Below are 25803 nucleotides of genomic sequence, written 5' to 3'. Positions count from 1 at the left end.
CCATGCGAAACAGCATGCGCTTTCTGGTGACAATTTCCACGTTCAATAAACCATGTTTTCTAACTCAAACTGCGGTTTCCAAGTCGACAGCTAGACATGTAGCAACCACGACGCTTAATCTGGCGAAGGAGGTTTGTCAAAGACAGACGAATTGTGAAAAAACGAACGAGTCAACCAAGAAGAAAAAGTCCGAAACGGAGCCGCCGTCACTGACGACGGCGTCAGGAGGCGGCCGTGACGGCTGGGTGTTCGGACCGCTGTCCGGGGAGCTGTCAGTGTCAGGAAGGTCGGACCTTAGACGACGGTCGGATGATAATCAGCGATAGCAGCGACTCTCTGATTTGGATTCCGAAGATGAAGAAAAGGAAGTTTTGGGAAACAAGATCACTTATGAATTTTGAAAAGGCAAAAGCAGATGACAAACGAATCGGGTGAGTTCCTTATCCTATTTCTAATCAAGCAGCCAAGGCTAGCTGGATTCATACAAGTGGGGCTAACATAGCCCACCTTGTTGAGCTGTTAATGGCTCCGCTTTTAACATCGGTCTCATCACTGTCAATGGTGACAGTGATGAGACCGATGTTAAAAGCGGAGCCATTAACAGCTCAACAAGGTGGGCTAGGGCTAACATGACTTTTGCTTCTTCTTCTTCCTTGTAAAGTGCAGCCTTCAAATGATTGAAGATGTACGCACTGCATGACAATGGTTCAAATGCCATTGTCATATAGGTTCTTTCGTTAATGAGTTAAGTTGCGATAACGTTTTCCTCCTCCCAACGGCCGTCCATAGGGGTTTCAATAATGCAACTATATTAATGGGTTATGCTTTCCAGGACTTTAAAGACATCAAACGCAGTACTCTTTTCTGTGTTCTGGTCGCCCACACTACTAAAGCATACCAGCCCCTAGCCCAGGTTGGACTCCTCTCCAGGGCTAACCAGCCCCTACTTCTAGAAACTATATAAGGCTCCCCCGTGGAGCATAGTTTCTAAAAGTAATCAGCCCCATACTTTTTTTAGCAGCCCTGTAAGGTAACTGTGGCTACCTCTTTCGACCTATTTTTACTGTTGCATTAAGTTGACAGGGAGAGCAGTTTACCTTGCGTCCCCATTGGATTTGATTTTGTCATTCTACAGAAAAGTCCTGCAACCGATTTCACGTAACGCCAGGATTCATCCTATCTCGAGTTAGAACAAGTAACCCGTCCTAACTTAGGATGGGTTCAATGCGTCCTAACGTCTATATGGATACAGAACTTTACTCGTCCTAAGTCCTAAGATTAATCCTAAGTTAGCATGAGTTTGGTGAAATCGGCGGCTGTTACTTTACAAAGGAAAGTCCAATGGGAACACAGCTTAAGTCTTGACTGATTGTAGTGAGGCTGGTGGTGGAGTTAAGATAGTGTGGAAGAAGAAAAACTTAAAGACTAGACTTGTGGTCTGTAGCGGTGATATAGTTGAGTCGTGGCGGTGGCGTAATGATTCAGGTTTTGTGATCAAATACTGCTCCCACGAGAACACTGCTCTCGCGCGAAGCTGCTGGTCTCGCGATACAATCTCTAGTGTCGCGAGAATCAAGGAGAGATTGGGAACGACTTGTCCACAGGTCCACCAAAAGACCCAAGGAATAATGTTGACTCAATATGTACACTTGAAAGTATCAGGCAGTTCGACAAGAAAGATTAACATGACTGGTATGAGCTGATTATTTTATTTCATTACACGGTGGCTGTGAAATAGCCTGAATTAAAAACAACAAAATGAATTTGATTCTGGCTGATGAGACTGCACTAATAAATAGTAAACTGTTTAAGCCTGGAATTTCATCTTAGAAAGGATAAGGCAATTTTCATTTTGAAAAGGGCACTTCCATTGGAAATTTTTTAAGTCAGTAGGAAACTTTTGAAGGGGCACCAAGGCCAAGACCAGAGGGAAACGGAGGTCATGACCTCTGTGGGCTGCGTGTAATTCCAGGCCTGGTATTCATTGGACCTACAATACCAGATTAGTCTGAGTTCTAAAAGATTGAATGTTAGTTACAGACTACAATGTTCAGTTATTGTTTGATTGATGATGAAGATTCCTAAAAAAGAGGGCACAATGAAATTTGCTGTTACTGGGAAAAATAGTGCATCTTTTTTTAAAGCCGTCTTAAAATCAGCTTGATTTGTTCTGATTTGCTCTGTACTAAGTTAAGTCCCAACATTTATTCTTAGAAATAAATTATTTACCTTGCAGAGCATTTAAAGACACTGGACACTATTGGTGATTGGCAAAGACTAGTCTTCTCACTTGGTGTATCTCAACATATGCACAAAATAACAAACCTGTGGAAATTTTAGTTCAATTGGTCTACGAAGTTGCGAGATAACTATTGAAGAAAAAACACCCTTGTCACACGAAGTTGACAAAATCTAATTCTAATTATGAGGTCTCAAAATCAAATTCCTGGACAAATTACTTCTTTCTCGAATTTGTTGTCTCTTCAGAGGGAGCCGTTTCTCACAATGTTTTATACCACCAACCCCTCCACATTTCTCGTCACCAAGTAAGGTTTTATGCTAATAATTATTTTGAGTAATTACCAATAGTGTCCACTGCCTTTAATAAGGATTTACCAGCATGTTATTTTTGTGCAGAGTTTTTTAAACTACTCTTTGTGCTCATTAGGTGCAGTAAATAAAGTTAAGAAATTAACATAAATAACTACTATTAGTGTGTTTAAATTTTCAAGCAGTTGTCACAAAAATACAAACACTAAACACCAATCTGTAATTCACCAGCAATGGTTAGAAAAGTACAGCAATTGGAAATTATTTGTAAGTTTCACATCGTTGAATTGAGACTGCTATAAAGGGTTATACAACGGCTTCAAGAACGAGGCTCCATTAAAGCATGTAGTAAAAAATGGACGTGTACTTAAGTATAGGGATGGTTAAATGTCCAAAAGGTATTCCTGTTTGTGGCTACAACGGCTACAGGCTACAAGATCAAGGCGATCCGTTGAAGCATGTAGTAAAATATTGACATCATGTTCAAGGCAGGCTTGAGGATGTATGGAATTATGAACTCTCAGCTCACCACCCAGTTGTCGCATTTGATACCTCACCCTTTATAACGATAGGGAGGGAGGGTGCGTGCATTCAGTAACTGGATGAGAAATCATAATTCCTAATACATCCACAAGTCAGCTTTGAACATGACAAGACATCCCCTCTAACTTAAAGCCATTATACACTTTTGGCACAGAAAAAAAAAAAGTTCACAGATTTATGAATAACTTACAGGGTTTACAGAAGGTAATGGTGAAAGACTTCTCTTGAAATATTATTCCATGAAATGCTTTACTTTTCGAGAAAACATTAAAACAAATATAAATTCTCGTTGTCGAGAATTACAGATTTATTTAAAACACATGTCGTGACATGGCAAAACATGCGGAAACAAGGGTGGGTTTTCCCCGTTATTTTCTCCTGACTCCGATGACCGATTGAGCCTAAATTTTCACAGGTTTGTTGTTATTTTTATCAGTTGTGATACACGAAGTGTGGGCCTTTGGACAATACTGTTTACCGAATAAGTGTCCAATAACTTTAACTTCATATGAAGTTTATATAAATTTTACAATTGTAATTGCGGTAAGAGGTAAAAAAAAAAGGCTTTTCAATAATAGTATTTCCTAAATCAACCAAAAAGTATTATAGTTCAGGAAACAGTTACATCTAGTCCGTGAACAGATTTTGTGCACACTAGGGAATGATTTCATCCAGCAATTTTGCTTAGCAAAACGTTAGACAGAACATTATTTGTGCACGCTGAATGCAAATATTGAGTAGCAATTTGTGATTTTTGAGTAGCACTTGATACATTTTGTGTAACATTTTGCTCTGCTAAACGAGGGAAATCACTCACTGCACACTGAATACTAATACTGAGTGGCAAATGATAAATTTGGAGTTACAACTCATGTATTTTTCGTAGCATTTTGCTCTACTATACTACAAGGGAAGTCGTTCACTGCATTTGGTCAATAATATTTTTCAAATTTAAATGAGAAAAATTATGGATAAATAGGAGCTGGTGAAAAAATTACCATTTACAAAACCTTAACAGTTTTAACATCTAGTAAGGCATTACAGATCTTTTCTTCCACGGTGAAAACAAACCAGCAAAAACAGATTGCAGCAAAGCTACACAAATCTACAAATCTACAAATCACCCAAATCTTATCTACATTAATTTTTTTAAGGTTTTTCCCATATAGTAGTTTATATAATATTGAATTAAACAGATTTTTAAAATTAGTACCGGTGCTTTAAATCTCATTCGATCACAGTGAACTACATATTCTTTGTGTTCCCTGAAGGTGCAGTAAAATAAAGAGGTGTTAATTATCTCAAATGAAATACACCAAAGTGCACATTACTAAAATGTCAAATCACCAAATCCGAAAAAAACACAATCTACACGATTTTTTTTTTTAAAGGTTTTTCCCATATAGTAATTTATCTAATATTGAATTAAAAAGATTTTTAAAATTAGTACCGGTGCTTTGAATCTCATTCGATCACAGTGAACTACGTACTCTTTGTGTTCGCTGAAGTGCAGTAAAATGAAGAGGTGTTCAATATCTCAAACGAAAATTTTGAAGGTTTTTCCCATAGTAATTTATATAATATTGAATTTAAAAGAATTTTTAAGTTAATAGGTGCTTTAAATTACATTTGATCGCAGTGAACTACATATTCTTTGTGTTCCCTGAAGGTGCAGTAAAATAAAGAGGTGTTAATTATCTCAAATGAAATTCACCAAAGTGCACATTACTAAAATGTCAAATCACCAAATCCGCAAAAATATCACAATCTACAGTATTTTTTTTTTTTTAAGGTTTTTCCCATATAGTAATTTATATAATATTGAATTAAAAAGATTTTTAAAATTAGTACCGGTGCTTTAAATCTCATTCGATCACAGTGAACGACGTTACGTACTCTTTGTGTTCGCTGAAGGTGCAGTAAAATAAAGAGGTGTTCAATATCTCAAACGAAATTTTTGAAGGTTTTTCCCATAGTAATTTATATAATTCTGAATTGAAAAGAATTTTTAAGTTAATAGGTGCTTTAAATTACATTTGATTGCAGTGAACTACATATTCTTTGTGTTCCCTGAAGGTGCAGTAAAATAAAGAGGTGTTAATTATCTCAAATGAAATTCACCAAAGTGCACATTACTAAAATGTCAAATCACCAAATCCGCAAAAATATCACAATCTACAGTATTTATTATTTTTTTTAAAGGTTTTTCCCATATAGTAATTTATATAATATTGAATTAAAAAGATTTTTAAAATTAGTACCGGTGCTTTAAATCTCATTCGATCACAGTGAACTACGTACTCTTTGTGTTCGCTGAAGGTGCAGTAAAATAAAGAGGTGTTCAATATCTCAAACGAAATTCACCGAAATACACATTAATAATAAAACATCAAATCACCACACAAATCTACAAATCACAATTTCTTGTCTACATAAATCTTTTTTTAAAGGTTTATCCCATAGTTATTTTTTATAACATTGAGTTAAAAAAGGTTTTTAGGTTAGTACCGGTGCTTTAAATTACATTAGATTGCAGTGAACTACATACTCTTTGTGTTCACTGAAGGTGCAGTAAAATAAAGAGGTGTTCATTATCTCAAACAAGTTTTACCAAACACACATTACTAAAACATGAAATCACCAATGATAATGTACTGTGCAGTTTGTTAAACTGTTTCTTGGTCTGAATTGAGACTGTTTTACTTTAAGTCATTTCATGAGTGTCTTCCTGCTCATACATGTACAGTCAGGCCTCAAAAATAACCCACGGCACCAACAGCAATGGCTGTGGTGCCCTATTCTTTTGCTGTGGTGCCCTGACCAAAAATTCAATACAGTTTTACATATTGCTCATAGAGTGCCCCTTATCAGAGGAACATTGCTGTGCCCCTTCAAGAATGAAGTTCAGGCATGTACATTTGTCTCTGTGTGGGGTTTAAAATGCAATTTCTTTCTATTTTAGACTGTTTGAACATTGTAAAATAGAGTTGAAATTATTTATATGAATGAAATTTTTAGTTTAGTACAAATCTATCAGGGTAAAATATTTGTCATCTGCAATACTGCTTAGTGTTTCTTAGTGCATTTTGCAGTTGAAACTGGCATGGAGTGAGAAAAAAAAAATTCTTTGAAAAAATTTCTTTTTTCCCAATAATTTTCTACTACCTCGTTTGGTGATGGTACATTTGTAATTGCCTGCCAAGTGAATATCTTTCTTCTTGGGTGTAGTTTGTTTTGTATCAAGAAGCTTTCATTAAGTTATTCCTTTTCTTCCTGAGCAGCTACATTGTCTAGCAATATTTTAGTCCTTTAGCTACACAGAGTTTATTGATTTGTTTCCCTTAAATCTAAGCTCTTACATTTTAAAGGAACACGTTGCCTTGGATCGGATGAGTTGGTCTATAAAAAGCGTTTATAATCGTTTGTTATCAAATGCATACGCGGTTGGAAAGATGTTTTAAAAGTAGAATACAATGATCCACACAAATATGCCTCGAAATTGCATGGTTTTAATTTTACTTTGGGAACTAAGACGGTCGGCCATTTGTGGGAGACAAACAATAATTGACTCCCATAAATGGCCGACTGAGTTAGTCGAAGAGGTAAAAGGAAAACCGTGCAGTTTCGAGGCGTGTTTGTGTGGATCATTGTATTCTACTTTTACAACATCTTTCCAACCATATGCATTTTATAACAAACAGTTACAAACGCTTTTTATAAACAAACTCGACCGATCCAAGGCAATGTGTTTCTTTAAGTGGCAACACCACTGACTTCATTTCGATACTTGAAGGGGCCTATACTTAATACCACACCATCCAAGGTATTTAAAACAACATTAAAATCTGTGCATTTCCCAATAGTTTGAACATTGAAGTGATTGTCTTCTGCACAGCAGTTTGCAGTGTTTTAATTGCATGTGTAAAACTCAAGTTACAACTCAACTCATAAAACTCCAAGAAGGGTAGTTGTGACAGGTTTGGTGAGAGTTGTTGATGAGAGCATTAATCGTATTGAATCATGTGTTTCTGAAATTCTAAATGATCACAAGACAGAATTTCTTATACTCGGTTCACGGCAACAACTTTCTAAAATTACTATTCCCCGCATTAATATTGGTGACTCCGAAGTCACCGCTGTTACAAAAGCTCGCAATCTTGGTGTTATATTCGACTCTTCCATGACACTTATTTCACATATTTCTAGTATTTCACACTCTACAACATTTCATTTCCGTAATATAGGCAAAGTAAGGAAATATTTGACACAAAATGCAACTGAGCAGATAGTCCACTCTGTTGTAGTTTCTAGACTGGATATGTGCAATTCACTTCTATATGGCCTTCCTTGTACTCAAATTGAGCGTCTTCAGCGTAATCAAAACTATGCTGCTCGTGTTATTACCTTAACTAAAAAGTCCTGCCATATAACCCCGATTTTAAAAGAATTACACTGGTTACCGGTAAGCAGTAGGATTAAGTATAAACTTTTGCTTTTCGTGTATAAATCGCTCACCAACAATGCCCCTGCATATATTGATGATCTTCTCAGCTCATACAATCCTCCTCGAAAACTCATGTCTTATAATTCTAGCCTCCTTATTAAGCCCATTTCCAAACATTCATGGGGAGACCGATCTTTTTCACATGCTGCCCCTCGTCTATGGAACAAACTGCCTGCACTAGTAAAATCATCCGTTTCTTTGACCCAATTTAAAAAACAACTGGAAACACATCTTTTCAAACAGGTATTTGATTCAATGGTTTAATTATGGTTATTTTTGTTACCTTTTAGGATGTTTTTTCTTAAATATTGCATTTGTATTATTGTATTCTATACCACATGTTCTAGATTTCTCTCAACTTAGGTTTACATTTTAATTTTTGTTGTTGTTATTGTATATTAATTTAATGCTATTGTTTGTATTTTAGCGCCATGAGCACTTCTGTGGATTTGTGCGCTTTATAAGTTTTCATTATTAAATTATTTCTAAAGAGTTATAACCAACTTCAATATAAGAAATTAGATATTTTTTTATAGTAAAGGTTCGCGATAACACCATGTTTACGGCAAACATTTACTATGTGTTGTTGTGTTTTAATTGCATGTGTAAAACAACTCATGTGTAAAACAACTCATCAAACTCCAAAAAGGGTGGTTGTGACAGTTTACATTCTAAAAAGTTAAAATAAACTTAAATTTTCAATATAGGAAATTAGCTGTTGTTATTTTTTTGTATAGTTAAGGTTTGCAACACGCCGCAAACCTTGATCCTATTTCCACCATGCAAAGTTTCAAATCCTACTTATTTTGTTGTTTAACTAAGCTTCCTAATCTTTTTTATTCTTTGCTCTATTGTGTAAATTAGTTACTAGGTTGAGAGGCACATTTTCATAGAACATGTTTTGAGAGATTTGTATATATTCACCTGACCAAACCAATGTATACCATCCATGTCATCAGATTCATATGGATAATACTTACCATTTAAATTAGAATGATAACAATTATTATACCACCATGCTCCTTTGAACTCTACAGCACAGTTACTGTTGCCCGTTAGATCATTATCCTTGTCGTTGGTGCTGAACATCATTCCATTGTGGTATTCAAGTCTATCTACAGCTGTGCTGTTCGCCTTGTATGAGCCAATCTCAAGTTGATAGTTGTCCCCACCAATCTTGAAGTGTCCATATTCAGCAAAGGATTCTTCTCCATCCCATCTGACCATCTCAATCTTCAGCTTCCATGGTCCTGCAGACTCAGTCAGGGTACGTAGGTTCTCATTTCCAAGCCAGAATTCACCACACAAGTTACCAAAGCCACCCTGGTAGTCAGTCCAATTACGATAGAAATCAACACTGCCGTCTTGACGCCTCTGAATGACCATCCAGCCCTGACCATCAGTGTCCATGTCACAGTAGACTTGAAGGGAGTTGTTGAATCCAGCAGGGAATATTGTGTAGATACCACTCACATTATGACCTGCCTCAAGAAGCTCCTGGCAACTGCTGTATTGAGGCCCAGAGGAGATGGTTGTATCAGGCTGTGTAAGGAGTGCTTGGTCAGGTAGAGAGAAGTGAGGTGTTTCTACATCAGCATCAAAGTACACACTACCACAGTATGTAATGAAGTCATCAGGATACTGAGCCCTGGTAGCGTTGTTCAGCTCACACAGATGATTGTCAATGTTGTAATTGACTGAGTGACACTGAGGATCAGCATGGCAGTAACTCACACAGAGGACATGAGAACGAGTTACTTTCGCTTGATATGAAAGTTGCAGTAATTTTCTATTTTCTGCTGATAAAAACTCTCTCATAAGTGTATATGTCTTACATGCAGTTGCATCAGAAGCTGTTGTTTGGTTGATGTTTGAAATGATCAGTGTAAGAGTTGTAGCTGCATGTAGCATCAGGAATTGTGTTAAAGAAGCCATCATACATTGCATGTAGATTCAGTCTTGGTAGATGTGGATATCTTCCAGACAAATATCTCGGAATTATAAAACTGAATCTTCACTAACTGTCTCCAGCCAATGACTAGAGCAAGCTAGCCGAAACAATGAGACCAATTTAAGAACTCATTCCGCGATAGTCAAGTTATTAACGATCCACTAAAAGCTAAAGTAGTAGTCCCGGTTGTTTTTCTACCTTTCGCTCAGGTAGTAGTTAAAAAGCAGCCAGAACAGTTCTTTTCAGAACTGAGAAGTCTCTCGGATTCAATAACTGATGTGAACTACCTGGGATTCTGAAAATCTACTCCGCGGTAGCAAGACAGTTCTCTAAAGAACAACATCTACCTGGCAAGTAGAAACACTTCTGGTGTTACCGCAAACCAAATACTTGATACCTCACCATGCAATGCCTCAAATCTCACTTATTTACATGTATATGGCATGGGGACTCTCGTGGGGTGCTGTAATTGGTTATTCTTTGTCACAGCCCAAGTGATATGATTGGTTACCTGTGTGTATTATCTTCACTTTTGTGCGTGCAGTCATTACATCAGTCAATAACTGTGAACTACCTGGGAGCAGTTACTGTAAAAGGGCACTCCTATTGTGAAGATAACCAAAGCAAACACGGACATGACACAAACAAATAAAATTTGTGTCACAACATTCTTTCCACTTAAAAGTTATAGCTAACATTTGAAAGGAAACCGATAGAACTATTTTTTACACATTCTGTACCATTTTGTACAAATTCAGCTTATGTTTGCACAAGCTGTGAACGGACCCTAAAAAGTGAGCACATTAAGGTGGTTTCCTAAAGTTAAATATTTTCCCCCACTTTAATATTTGTGATAAGCAGCAGGTACAACTTTTTAAAATCCAGAATGAATTTTAATTTGTACCACTGCCTAGGGCTGAAAAAGCAGAAATGTTATGTTGACAAACTGACAACACAAGGATTTCAACAAGAGAACAGAGAAATCTCCCAAAAGAGCAAACACAAGCAAAAAGATAATGTCCTCTTGCCACCATTTTCCTTGAGAAAGAAGAAATATGATTAATACAAAATGCTGCCTTACAAATCAGGGTAGCAATGTATGGTCAGTGGTGTGTGGTGTAATATGCAGTGAAATGTATCCAGGTAAAGTCAAGGAGATGGGTGATCAAGAAGGGTTTTTTGTGTTTTAAGTAATACACTTTTTTACTGATGAACTACTGATGAACTAGTAAAATGACAAGTTAATTGGTCCTGCTAGCAAATTGATCAACAAACTAGGGCAAACCCTGGTGGTATTTCTTATTTTGAAAGAGAAGTCATACTTGTATCAGGTTTAGTTTGATTTCCATGAGATTTTTAAAAGTTAATCCAAAACCTGTATTAAAATACTACAGTCTGTTAGCTCTGCTAGAGCGCTGCAACAAGACCTTTAATTAACATAAAGTGAAATCAATAATAGGGCAATTCCGCGGACGGAAGGAAGTTTTGACTCATTAAAAAACATTTAAATCACGGATATCATGAACAGTTTAAAAAGTTTCATCATGCAAATGTCACAGTTTCTTTTATTAATGACTGCCTTCAAAATGGCCTCCTCTTTTTGGCTGAAATACTTTTAGTTTAGAAAATATGAATATTAACAACGTCGGTAACGTAAGGACACCAAAACAGACATGGTTTTCCCATCTATCATGTATTTTGCATAATTTCTGTGAATTCTGAAAGATAATTTTGTTTTAAAGGATAGAAATGCAATACTTAAGGGTTTGGTTATACTATACCAGTCTTCATTTGAAATTGTTTGGTATTGTATTATAAATACAATGCCTTAAGTGGATTAACATTTGGTAATGGAAGGACGGTAACGGAAGGACAACAAGATTACTCAGTTTTACCATGCACACAAAGTGATTTTAACATTACATTTTGCTGAAAATGTGCAGCGTTAGTGACATCTATTCCACATTAGACCTTTTGTCAATACAAGTATAATAAAGAAAATGTTTATTGTAATAAGTATTTCCTGCTAATTAATGATTAAACACTTAATTTTTCTTGATTATGATTGGCTCCTTAAAGGCTACCAAAGTTGAACTACGTAACCATTATGTTTTCTTCCTTCATAGGTAATAATGTACTACAACCACTTCTCAAGTTTGCTAATCTTTCCAGCTTACATGTACATGGGTTAGCTTAATTTGCAGTCAGTTTGTTAATGAAGAGCAGTCAGTGGGCAACTTGGTGTCTTGAAAAAGTAAAAACTTGAAGATGGCTTCTGTTCATGTATCATTGGTGTGCACACACAAGGGGCTTATCATTATTCTGAGTTGTTTTTTAACACCACTTTTCAAGATGTTCATATTGTATCTAACATGTCTAAAGACCTCTGATATTCCTTTTGAAGGGTCTATAATGTACTTTTTCCTAACACAAAACACAATGTCCACAGATTTACATTAAACTTACACAGTTTGAAGATTATGATAGTAGAAAGCTTCCCTTGAAATTTCACTTACTGAGGTGCATGTATGTTTTTTAGAAATGAGTAAAACAAATAATTTTCGTCCCAGTTTTAGCATTTAAAAACGTATTTTTATGCTATGATTATGGTATAATATCATAACTGGTTAATGGGATTTTACATGCTAAAATAATGTTCATCTTACTGAGACAAAACTTATTTTGTGACTTGTTTTACTCATTTCTCAAAAACTACAGAACCTCAGTTTTTAATATTTGAAGTGAAGCATTCCACTATCATTATCTTCAAACCCTGTAAGTTTAATGTAAATCTGTGGACATTTTGAAAAAGTACCTGAATCCTTTAATGACTATAGGCTTATTAGCATAACAAAAGATGTTGTCACAGGTTAAACGCTTCACCAAGCTGCAGTATAACAACACAGACATTGCTAACCAGGTTGTTTATTTGTCAAATGCTATAAATTGCATAAAACATTTGATAAAAATTGAAGTTGTCCTTATGTTACCGTCCTTCCGTCACTAATATGATAACGGAAGGACGTGTTTTAATCAAACATAATTAATTAACAAAAAGTTTTGGGGCATCAGTCACAATTCCATGTTAAAGGCCCACTAAAACTTGCTTTAAAGACACTTGACACTATTGGTAATTGTCTAAGACTAGTATTCACAGTTGGTGTATCTCAACATATGCATAAAATAACAAACCTGTGAAAATTTGAGCTCAATCGGCCGTCGAAGTTGCGAGATATTAATGCAAGAAAAAACACCCTTGTCGCACCATGGTCATACGAAGTTGTGTGCTTTCAGATGCTTGATTTCGAGACCTCAAATTCTAAATCTGAGGTCTCGAAATCAAATTCGTGGAAAATTACCTCTACGTCATTTCAGAGGGAGCTGCTTCTCACAATGTTTTATACTTACCAATAGTGTCCACTGCCTTTAAAAACTAAGATTCACTGCATTTATCCTAAATAACTAGTTTGTTTTATTTTATTAAAATTTGACGTTTCTTTGGTAACGGGACATTTTACTACACCAAATATGTAAAGTCACCGAAGTGAAACTAAGTACAACATTTTTAAGCTCTATACTTTTATATGACCTGGATAAAATTAAAATAAATCATATACTTTCTGCATAATTCTTTAACAGTTTAAGGTAAGTATTTATCAGATTTTTTTCCAATAACAGATTATTGATTTATTGATATTTATGGATACCAAAATTTATCAAAATCACTATTCTGAGTAAAGATCTTGAAAATATAGACCTTTAGCTTTAATTTGACACCTATATTTGTTTTTTTTCCATGAATTTAAGTTTTGTTGATGTCAAGTCCACTTTGGTGTGGAATTACCCAATAGTGACTTGGACGCAAGTTACAGGGAAAATATACAAAATTTGCTTTCTAGAGATGTTCACACATGACTGAAATTGGTGGAACTAAAATACATAGCGGCTGTTTTTTAATTGAAAAGGCTGTGTACAGAAATAGTTATTTTAGTGCCTTTTTGGTAGGAATTTGGGGTCAAGGATTGAATGCAATGCGATAAGACTATATGATGGTAAGAGCAAAACATCATACCTGTGTACCAATAAAATATTAATAATGATAAATAATATTTAGGGAGCAGTCTTTACAATTACAAAGCGCTGTACAAGGAACTATATGAATTAACACATTACCACACTTAATGATAAGTCACGACTAGTGTCAAAGGTCACGACTATTTTTGTCAAGTAGTAGATTTCACTAGTTGCCCGGGCTTAGTTATAAGGATAAGGGAGTGTTCGTTTTAGAAGACGGACGGTTCTGCGACAGTAATGATGACATTTGGCGTCACCTGAACATGCGTCAGCTTTGAGGACGGTCGTCCCTCAATTTCTACCACAGTACTTGGGATGAATCTGCGTTGTGTTGAAAATGACAACCCTTGGCTTAAAACTACAACCGTCGCAGAAGCTAATGATGATTAAATTATTTAGCTCTTACCCAACAAACGCTCATTAGTAAACACAAATGAAACTGATTTAATCATCATTCATGATGATGTTGTCGAAAACTAACGCCTTCGCATTTAATCATTATGAGCATTGAGCCAGATAAAAGCCTGGAAAATCTACTGTGTCCATTTTATCCGTGTAGTCTTACCGCAATGCATTCTATCCTTGACCATATTCCCATCAAAAGGCACCAAAATAACTGTTTCTACACACACAGATTTTCAATTAAAAAAAACTGCAGCCACAGGTTTTTGCTCCACCATTTTCAGTCAAGTGTGAACATCTTTAGAAAGCAATTTTTTTAATTTCCTGTAACTTGCATCCAAGTCACTATTATTAATTTCCCTTTAGGTTTATTAAAGGTCTTGTTGCATCACTCATGCAGAGCACATTTTTAACTGTAGTATGTTGATACAGGTGTTGGATAAAGCTTAAAACCTCATGGAAATCAAACTAAACTTGATAAACCTTTTAAAATAAGAAAATAATTACTGCCAGGGTTTTCCTTATTTTTTTATTTTTTTTTTATTTTATTTTATTTGCTAGCAGGACCAATTAACTTGTCAGTTCACTAATTCATCAGCTTTTTCACCAGTCATTATTTCAAATTTCTACAGGTTTGTCAGTTTACGATAAAAAGTTGGATTACATAAAGTGCTTATACGCTGCCAGCAACTGTCTTGTCAGCAAAAAAACAATCCATTACCTTGAAGTATTCATACTTCATAACAATCTGTACACAACCTACATCTAAGATATTTCAACAAATATAAATTACTGATTTGTGTATTTTGACAGAAAAAAATGCAGTTCAGAGCAATATGCATACCACCAATAACGAGTTTTGATTTGTGTGTCTCACACGGTGGAGAATCATAAAAAAATATTTCTTAATTGTATGCTCTCTGCATAGAAAACCTCGTTTTGCTTGATAAGGTGAAGTGTTTGGATTAAATTAGAATCACTGGTTCACAGCTGGACCAAAAAGACTTCGCAAAAGTTTACTAAATTCTTATTTAGTGCGCATATCCATCATCGAGTGACACTCAAGGCGCTTTAACATACATTCATAAATACATCAGACAGTTTAGCTATTCCTATTGGTGGAGAGGGCGTCACGTGGGGGTGTTTAGGCGGTTGATAATGACCAGCTGTAGCTCTGTTTATAACCGGTTGTTTTCAGATACTACGCGCTAGTCTTGGTGCAAGATGTTTCTTGTTACGAGCGATGCGGTCGCTGTCGGTGAGTTGGCCGCGCTGTGTGTGAAAGGAAAACGAGAATGTCTTGCACCAAGACTACAACGCGCACGAACGGATCCGGAAACTGGGCGTCTCAGTCGTAACAATGCAATACACGGACGTCGAACATATAGAGCTCAAGCAGGTCGGAAGCGGATAAGTTTTACAGAGTTTCTTACTTTATTACGCCTTTTAACCGAAAAGGCATTTATGAATGGGAATAAAAGAGTAGTGACTCGTTCTTAAACGGCCGTTTAAAACCTTGCAGGGTCGTTGCCTTGCAATAAAGGCCCTCGCTTTCGAATCAGGCCTTTATCACACGGCAACGAGCCTGCCGGTTTTAAACAGCCGTTTAAGAACTACCCTTTTATTCCCTTAGTAATTTCCTGAAATGTATGTGGGACAACGTTTGCATGAGACCTACTCCTTTGACATAGCATCAAGTAATGGTTTACAAGGTGCTATATGTAATCAAACCAGAAACACCAGGGAGAACAATCTCTTTTTGATAAGTGTAATGGGTTATTCTAAGTCCCATCCCAACAAGGGCAAAGTAATTACTGTCATGCTTTTAAGGACACAAGTGTCACAACTGAGACTCGAACCCAAGCTCTGCTGATCAGAAACACCAGAGTTTTGAATTCGGTGCTCTTAACCGCTCGGCCACGACACTTCCATTGGTCTATAGCCAGTGACTAGTGTGCATTTTGCTTTACTTATGGTTAGCAGTGTTGTTAAACTGTGCTAAGCGAATATTCCCTTACTATTGATGCACAGGTACAATGTGTTGCTCTTACATGTGCATGTAGTCTTACCGCAATGCATTCTATCCTTGACCATATTCCCATCAAAAAGGCACCAAAATAACTGTTTTTATACACACAGCCTTTTCAATTAAATAAAAACTGCAGCCACAGGTTTTTGTTCCATCATTTTCAGTCAAGTGTGAACATCTTTAGAAAGCAATTTTTTTAATTTCCTGTAACTTGCATCCAAGTCACTATTATTAATTTCCTTTTAGGTTTATTGAAGGTCTTGTTGCATCACTCATGCAGAGCACATTTTTAACTGTAGTGTTTTGATACAGGTTTTGGATAAAGCTTAAAACCTCATGGAAATCAAACTAAACTTGATAAACCTTTTAAAATAAGAAAATAATTACTGACAGGGTTTTCCTTATTTTTTATATATTTTTTTATTTGCTAGCAGAACCAATTAAGAGTCACTTCAGGTAAATAGTTGACATACTTGCTCACGGTCAAAAAATTAATTTTTTTTTATACTTTGTGGGTGGAAGGGCCTTGGGCTGCAAGTAAACAAAATTGCATTTTCAATTCCATATATAGCCCTTTGCCATGGTTATGGCTCATTTTGTTTTATGGCCATTTTAGGCCGATTTGGGGGTCTGAAAAACTGGTTTTTAGCTCATATTTACAACTCCACCCCACCAAAATGCAAAATTATTTCAAAAAACCTTGTATATCATTACAAAGTATCATCCTTGGCCTTCCTTCAGAGACAAAATTATTGCTTTAAATATCACCCTTGTGGTGTTTTTGCATCATGCATTACAGTATGTTTTTAGAATTTGCAAAATCGCCATTTTTACCCTATTTTTGGACCCCAAAATGTCAACTTGCCAGGGGTCTCAGAAAAGTTTCCTTTCGGCTGCGGTTAGGGCCAACATTGGTCTTTTCATGTCTGGTGAGAAAAACTTGGGCAATTGTATCCCGTTGTGACAGTACTGCCTCAAAATGTTTTTAAGGGTCTTTTCAAATAATAGTGACATACGTGTCCACGTTGAAAAAAGGGAACATTTTTCTTATACTTTGTGGATGGTAGGGACTTGGGGTCCAAATAAACAAAATTTACATTTCAAATCATTATATAATACGTTGCCATGGTAACAGTTCATTTGTGTTTAGGCCACTTTTGGCCGATTTGGGGGTCTGAAAACTGTTTTTTAAGTTAACATTTACAACTCCACCCCACCTAAAAACACAAATCTTTCATAAAACCTTTTACATCACTACAAAGTATCATCCTTGGATTTACCTGAGACAAAAAATTATTGCTATGAATTTCATCCTTGTGCTATTTTTAGATTGTGCATTAGAGTGTGTTTTTAGAACTTGCAAAATCAACATTTTTACCATACTTTTTGCCCTCAAAATTTAAATTTTTTCGGGGGGGGGGGGTCTCAGACTATTTTCCTTTCGGTTTCGATTAGGGCCAAAATTGATATTTTTTGTGTAAGAAAAACTTGGGCAAGTGTATCCTGATGTAACAGTACTGTCTCAAAAATAGACTTTTTCCCAAAACAGAAAAATGCATTTTGAATTGTTTTTTCTTAAAATTGAATTTATAACATTAAAAAGTAATAATTCTATCAATCTTGCTTCTCTTTTTAAGCACTCTGTAGGCTTAGTGGATTACCCAACATTGATCAGGAATTATTGATGACATACATTTTAGAATTTGCCCGGCCCAGCCCCAATCATATTCCTTGAAATTGCATAAAACAATGTTTTGTGAATAGCACCTCTTTTTTTAAAATGTTCCCTTTCGGTTGTGATTGGGGCGATAATTTGTGTTCTGATGTCTTCTGGGAGAAACACTTGGGTTTATAGTATCCTGTTGTGACACTACCTGCCTCAAGTATAGTAATTTTTTCAAAATCAATGCATGCTTGTAAAAATCTGGCACTGTTTCCATGCCCTTTAAGTATTGAGTTCAAAGTTTTTATTTAAACATAATGGTATCCAACCAAGCCATAACCACTGCTTTGCCACTGAGAGTTCTTGATTTGGCTATTTTACCTATTGTACAGGTATGATTCCCATTGCAAGTAGAGTGCGATTAGCATTCTTTACAAGTTGTCTTTAATACAGGGCCTACTCTCCTTGGTCCCTGCCTGCTACCAAATGTAAAACTTTTCATAGAGATAGAGATCATAAACAATATAGTGTCTGTGCTGCAGATGGTTTGGAGCATCCAATCATGTCCAGCACACATGTGGGAAATTAAAAAGCCTCCGCATAAAAGTGTTGTTAAAAACAATGATACTAACGATTTGCAAGATGAGCGTAAGAGATCATTTAAAAGGAACATGTTGCCTGGGATCGGTCAAGTTGTCTTTGAAATGCGTTTGTAACCGTTTGTTATAAAATGCATATGGTTAGAAACATATTTTTGGGTGATACTTGTGTGGATCATTGTATTCTACTTTTAAAATATCTTTCTAATCATATGCATTTTGAAATAAACGGTTACAAACGCTTTTTAAACACCAACTCGACCGATCCAAGGCAACGTGTTCCTTTAATGAAACAACATTGATAGAAGTTGTAAATACTTGCACCTGCTCAACATAAATAAGTAAGATGCAATTGCAGTGACAAAAGTTTATTCATCCTAGTTTGATTATTTTTTCCATTCACTATCTACTAATTCATATTTGTTATATATGTCTCTGAGAACGATGAACAAAAAACTTTGTCAAACATTACCTGCTGAATTGTTTATCACGTTAAAAATAAACCAACTCTGTTATTGTTTGCAACAGTACAATTGAAGGGAACCCCACCATGGGTGGGGAACTGCTTACAGAAGGCTAAAGCAGGTGAATGGCCATTTAGATACTTTGGAGACAGTATTTGTGCACTTTTAGAGCCTCTTTGTTCTGATTGGGATGAAAATGTTTAGTTTGGTAGCAGGCAGGGGACCAAGGAGACTGTTAAAAGGTCATGTATAGACAAGAATAGTAAAGAATGCTCATCGCACTACTTCTCTTCTTGCAATGTGAATCATACCTGTACAACTAGGTAAAGTAGTCATGACAAAACAAGAACTCTCAGTGGCAAAGCATGGTTATGGCTTAAAAATAAAAACGTTGTACTTGTTACTTTAAAGAGCATGGAAACAGTGCCAGATTGTTTAATAATCATGCTCGTTTTTGTGTTTTATCAATTCAAACTAAGGGATATCTTCAAAATGCATTTTTCTTGTTTTGGGAAAAATTACCATGTTTGATGCAGAAGTGTCACAACACCAAAGTGTTTCGCCCCAGCAGACATGCAAACCATAATGATAGCCCAATCACAACCAAAAGGGAAATATTCTGAGAACCAACACAAATTTAGACTGCACAAACTTTCTTGATTTGTAAAGGGAATTCAAAAATGTGACTTCTAAAAAAGAGCCGCTGTTCACAAAACTTTGTTTTACGCAATGTCAAGAAATATGATTGGGGCGGGGCCGAGGTGGGGCAAATTCTAAGATTTAGGTCATCAACAAGTCCTGATCAATGTTGGGTAATGCACTAAGACTACAGAGTGCTTATGAAGATCTGCCAGATTGATGGAAGTATTACTTCTTTCTGTTATAAATTCAAAATGAAGCAAATATTTCAAAATGCATTTCTCCATGTTTTGGGGGGAAATGGTCTATTTTTGAGACAGTACTGTTACATCAGGATACAATTGCCAAAGGTTTTCTTACAAGAAATAAAAAGACAAATTTTGGCCCTATTCAAAACCGAAAGGAAAATGTTCTCCTGAAAAGAAAAAAAAAATTGAGGGCAAAAATATGGTAAAAATGTTGATTTTGCAAGTTCTAAAAACACACTCTAATGCACGTTCTAAAAATAGCACAAAGGTGAAATTGATAGCAATAATTTTTTGTTTCAAGTAAAGCCAAGGATGATAATCTGTAGTGGTTTTATGAAATATTTTTGTTTTTTGGGTGGGGTGGAGTTGTAAATATTAACTAAAAAACAGTTTTCAGACCCCCAAATCGGCCAAAAGTGGCCTTAACACAAATGAACTGTTACCATGGCAACGTATTATACAATGATTTGAAATGTAAATTTTGTTTATTTGGACCCCAAGTCCCTACCATCCATAAAGTATAAGAAAAATTTCCCTTTTTTTCAACGTGGACACGTATGTCAATATTATTTGAAAAGACCCTTAAAAAGCATTTTTTTCACGTTTTGGGGGAAAAAAGTCTAGTTTTGAGGCAGTACTGTCACAACAGGATACAATTGCCCAAGTTTTTCTCACCAGATATGAAAAGACCAATGTTGGCCCTAACCACAGCCGAAAGGAAAATTTTCTGAGACCCCTGGCAAGTTGACATTTTGGGGTCCAAAAAAAAGGTAAAAATGGCGATTTTGCAAGTTCAAAAACATACTGTAATGCACGATGCAAAAATAGCACAAGGGTGATATTTAAAGCAATAATTTGTTTTCTCAAGGAAGGCCAAGGGTGATACTTTGTAGTGATATACAAGGTTTTTTGAAATAATTTTGCATTTTTGTGGGGTGGAGTTGTAAATATGAGCTAAAAACCAGTTTTTCAGACCCCAAAATCGGCCTAAAATGGCCAAAAAACAAAATGAGCCGTAACCATGGCAACGGGCTATATATGGATTGAAAATGCAATTTTGTTTACTTGCAGCCCAAGGCCCTTCCACCCACAAAGTATTAAAAAAAAATCATTTTTTTGACCGTGAGCAAGTATGTCAAATATTTACCTGAACTGACTTCTTAACTTGTCATTTCACTAATTCATCAGCTTTTTCACTAGTCATTGTTTCAAATGAAATATGGATGCTTTCTAACACTGAACTAGCCCGTCCGACTACTCGGGAGGGAATTTTGACTTTTCTTTAGGTGTTTTAACTGGCATTTGGCCATCAGACCATTGCTAAGGGGAAGAACACTGACCATTCGGGGTTCAAATTTTACACTGGACCAGAGGCCCAAGTCCAGTGATTTTAGGGTCGGGCAAGTAAACTGACAAGTCCATCTGTATTGTGTTTAAACAAGTGAATGGCAACACCTTGCTGTGTAATATCTTAACAAAAACAAATTGTGATCAAATGTTGACTTTGGGTCTGATAAACTACCAGGGTTCTGCCAAGGATTTATTTATTGACAGAAAAATGTTTTCCACAGATCATAAAAATAGCCTCAAACCAAAGAAGCGTTCAAAATTTATGGCTTTGGATACCATGTTTTTTTTACTGGTTTTTATATTCAAATTCCTTTAAAGACACTGAACACTATTGGTAACTGTCAAAGACAAATTTTCACAGGTTTGTTATTTTATGCATATGTTGAGATACAACAAGTGAGAAGACTGGTCTTTGACAATTACCAATAGTGTCCACTGCCTTTAAGTCAACTGGACTTACTATTTATTCCTGACAACAGTTTCACGTCCTATCCTGGTTGCATCATCAAGCCGACTGATCTTGTGGCAGATCCCTCGACGTCTGCACGATTCAGTGACCCCAACACGGGTCACCAACCTTTTGTTGCTACAAGATCAGTCGGCCTGTTGATGCATCCAGGACAAGACCTGAACAGTTTCGTCACAAATAATAGTACTTCCAGTTGACTTGACAATATATATTGTACACATAATGAATGTTTATGAGTGCAATGGTGCAAATATGTTCATGAGTTGAAAGATGGAATGTTCTATTCAACGAGGCGGAGCCGAGTTGAATGGAACATTCTAGCTTTCAACGAATTGCACGAATGAAAAACATTCATTATTTGTTTTATATAACATCCAAGATACAACTATCAAAACAAACAAAGCGTAGGCCTACAATTTTAATTGTAGAAGCCGAATGCTAGTAATTTTACTAATATGCCTTGCAGTAACACTGCTGCGTTACCAAAGACACGCGCACGCAGTGATGTTTTTACTCACCGTGCTTTTTCGTTTGGTGAATTTCGTTTTTGATATCGAACACCTCTTTATTCTACTGCACCTTCAGCGAACACAAAGAGTATGTAGTTTACAATGTGATTTAAAGCACCAGTGCTAATTTTTAAAAACCTTTTATTTTGGTGAATTTCATTTGAGAAAATGAACACCTCTTTAATTTACTGCACCTTCAGTGAGGACAAAGAGTATGCAGTTTACTTTAATCATGGAGGAAGGAAGAGAAGGAGTTCGAACGACCCGCAAAACCGCAGAGTAAAACAAGAATACCATGACAGTGCCCATGTCTGACCAGTGGAAAAAGATAGGAGACCTCCAGCTGGACGGCCGATTAGTGAGCGTGATTAGATCTCTTTGACAGAAGGTGTGGTATCGCCACTCTGCACCGTTGCCTTCGTGTAAAGTTGAATCATTGGAGACAAGAATTGTGAATATACACGTTTTCATTTACCGTTTGTGGTGTTTACATGGAAATATCATAGCATATTTTTACATTTTTTGCGACTTTCCTGTCACTTGCGGTGGTGCAAAATTGGGGTATTTTTTAGCACTTAAGGATGGTTGGTATTCAATTGTGTTTTTCGAATTGGTGGGCGAAAGTGTACACACATTTTATCACGTCTCAAAAAAATTTGGTTTTTCTATTACATGTATATCCATACGACATTATTTGACACCAAAGTTGAGTGAAGAACCAAGTGCGCACGCGCAAACTCACATACGCCAGGTCGCCCGATGTTTGTATAAGGTATGTGGGTGATTACGAGGTGTCATTAAACGACCGCGGTACCACGGGTTCGACTTTTGAAGTCCCTTCGTTCGAGCTCCTTCTCTTCCTTCCTCCATGCTTTAATCTAATGCGATTTAAAGCACTAATTAATAAAATCTTTTTAATTCAATGTTATAAAAAGTTACTATGGGATAAAATTAATGTAGATAAGATTTGGGTGAATTGTAGATTTGTGTAGTTTTGCTGCAATCTGTTTTGCTGTGGGGGGTTTTACCAAGAAAATATCTCACGCCTTACTAGATGTTAAAACGGTTTTGTGAATGATAATTTTTTCACCAGCTCGAGTTAATCCATAATTTGTCTCATTTAAATGTGAACGTAAACTAAATGCAATGAACTATTTCCCTTGTAGTATAGCAGAGCAAAATGCTACACTAAAATCATTTGTTGCTTCTCAAAAAGTTATCATTTGCTACTAAATAACGTAGTGAGCGATTTCCCTTGTAGTATACTGTAGCAGAACAAAATGCTATGCAAAATACATTAGTTGCAACTCAAAAGTTATCATTTACTACTCAAGACATGTATTCAGTGTGCAGTGAGCGATTTCCCTTGTATCAGTTGCTACTAAAAAATCACAAATTCTACTCAATATTGGCATTCAGTGTGCACAAAATATGTTCCGTCTACAGGTTTTGCTATGCAAAATTGCTGGATGAAATTGTTCTCTGGTGGGAACAAAATCTGTTCACGGGATGAAATTGTTTTTCTGAAATACATTACTTGTTGGGTTGACTTATTTAATACTTTTATAGAAAAGACTTGTTGTTTTGGACCATACGGCTATTACAACTAAACAACATTGTAAAAACTTCATATGAAGTTGTTTTTAGAGGGGATGTCTTGTCATGTTCAAAGCTGACTTGTGGTTGTTTTTTATTAGGAATTATGATTTCTCACCCAGTTTACTGAATGCACGCACCCTCCCTCCCTATCGTTATAAAGGGTGAGGTATCAAATGCGACAACTGGGTGGTGAGCTGAGAGTTCATAATTCCGTACATCCTCAAGCCTGCCTTGATCATGATGTCAATATTTTACTACATGCTTCAACGGATCGCCTTGATCTTGTAGCCTGTAGCCGTTGTAGCCACAAACAGGAACACCCTTTGAACACTTTTAACCATTCCCTACCTATACTAAAAGAAAACGTACATTTTTACTGCAAGCTTTTATTAAACATGCAACTTTCTTCTAATTGCAAAAATAACAGAGGAAATGGCCGATTACACTTAACTTTTGTACAGTGTTTTTCAGTTTTCTATGGCACTGTTTTAGAAAAGACAAAAGTGGAAACCTGCTGATCAGCTGAAAAGTTGCATGCCCGTTTAATGGAGCCTCGTTCTTGGAGGCTATGTAGGCCCTTTCAGCAGTCTCAATTCAACGATGGGAAACTTACAAATAATTTTCAATTGCTGTAGATTTACTTTTCTAACCATCGCTGGTCAATTGCAGATTGGTGTTTAGTGTTTGTATTTTGGTGGCATTTGCTTGAAAATTTAAACACACTTATTATACTGCACCTAATGAGCACAGAAGAGTAAATCTCTGCACCAAAATAACATGCTGGTAAATCCTTATTCAATGCATATGCTCTGCAAGGTAAAGAATTCATTTCTAAGAATAAATGTTGGGACTTAACTTAATACTATACAGAGCAAATCAGAACAAACAAGCTGATCTTAAAGGAACACGTTGCCTTGGATCGGTCGAGTTGGTCTTTGAAAAGCGTTTGTAACCGTTTGTTATAAAATGCATATGGTTAGAAAGATGATTTAAAAAGAGGATAAAATGACCCACACAAATTTGCCTCGAAATTGCGTGGTTTTCCTGTTACTTTGCGAACTAACACGGTCGGCCGTTTATGGCCGACCGTGCTAGTCGACGAGGTAAAAGGAAAACCGTGCAATTTCGAGGCATGTTTATGTGGATCATTGTAATCTACTTTTACAACATCTTTCTAACCATGCATTTTATAACAAACGGTTACAAACGTTTTTTATAGACCAACTCGACCGATCCAAGGCAACGTGTTCCTTTAAGACTTTTCCCCAGTTTAACAGCAAATTTCTTTGTGCCCCCTTTTTAGGACGGTTCATCATCAATCAAACAATAACTGAACATTGTAGTCTGTAACTAAAATTCGATCTTTTAGAACTCAGATTAATCTGGTATTGTAGGTCCAATGAATACCAGGCCTGGAATTACACGCAGCCCACAGAGGTCATGACCTCCGTTGCCCCCCTGGTCTTGGCCTTGGTGCCCCTTCAAAAGTTTCCCACTGACCTTAACATGTTTCAATGGAATTGCCCTTTGCAAAATGAAAATTGCCTTATCCTTTTTAAGATGAAATTCCAGGCTTGAACAGTTTACCATTAGTGCAGTCTCATCAGCCAGAATCAAATTCATTTTGTTGTTTTTAATTCAGGCTATTTTACAGCAACCATGTGATGAAATAGATTAATCAGCTCATACCAGTCATGTTAGGATTTTGTGTCATTCTGCCTGCTTATTTTCGTCTCTGCTATTCATTCTGACTCTACATCATGCCTTAGGTCTTTTTTGGTGATTCCTCTTCCACACTTCCCTCATCCTGACCCGACTCCAACTCCAAGCCAAGCCCTCCTCAGTCACAACTAGTCCATAGACTTAGACAGAAAAAACACTAAAATTCTAATTAAAAAAGAAGCTGTGGGAGCCTCAACATGGTTAAAGTTCAAGAGGGCATCCCAGCGCAACATTTATGGACACCCTGGAGCGGGACTCAGGAATTTCAGAGAGTTTTCATTCTCAACTACAGATGGTTCTGCAACGGTTGTAGTTTTCAGCCAAATGTTGTTTTCAGCACAACGCAGATTCATCCCAAGTACTGTGGTAGAAATTTGAGGGGTGACCGTCCTCAAAGCTGACGTATTCGCAGATGAGGCCAAATGTCATTATTACCTGTTACCATCGCAGAACAATCCTTCGTTTCTTATTTGACTCCAAATATCTAC

The 25803-nt window shown here is 36.4% G+C and overlaps 2 protein-coding genes across 2 annotated transcripts in view; one reads left to right on the top strand and one right to left on the bottom strand.

The window, feature by feature from the left end:
• Positions 1-25803, top strand: part of LOC139938555 (rRNA methyltransferase 3, mitochondrial-like) — a 31860-nt gene continuing 6057 nt past the window's right edge. The window contains exon 1 of the mRNA XM_071934127.1: positions 1-431. Within this exon, the coding sequence (XP_071790228.1) occupies positions 310-431 (122 nt within the window). The 5' untranslated portion in view covers positions 1-309. The remainder of the gene's footprint in view (positions 432-25803) is intronic.
• LOC139939024 (ficolin-3-like) lies at positions 8465-9532 on the bottom strand. Its single transcript, XM_071934736.1, has one exon. The coding sequence runs from the start codon at positions 9530-9532 to the stop codon at positions 8465-8467; it is 1068 nt and encodes a 355-aa protein (XP_071790837.1).

This window comes from Asterias amurensis, chromosome 6 (assembly GCF_032118995.1).
Source record: "Asterias amurensis chromosome 6, ASM3211899v1".
Classification (NCBI taxonomy): Eukaryota; Metazoa; Echinodermata; class Asteroidea; order Forcipulatida; family Asteriidae; genus Asterias; species Asterias amurensis.
Note: the sequence above shows the minus strand (reverse complement) of the source record. Positions and strands in the feature narration are given on the sequence as shown.

Excerpts from the sequence above, each read along its gene's own strand:
- LOC139939024 (XM_071934736.1), bottom strand. The coding sequence starts at position 9,532 with ATGGCTTCTTTAACACAATTCCTGATGCTACATGCAGCTACAACTCTT.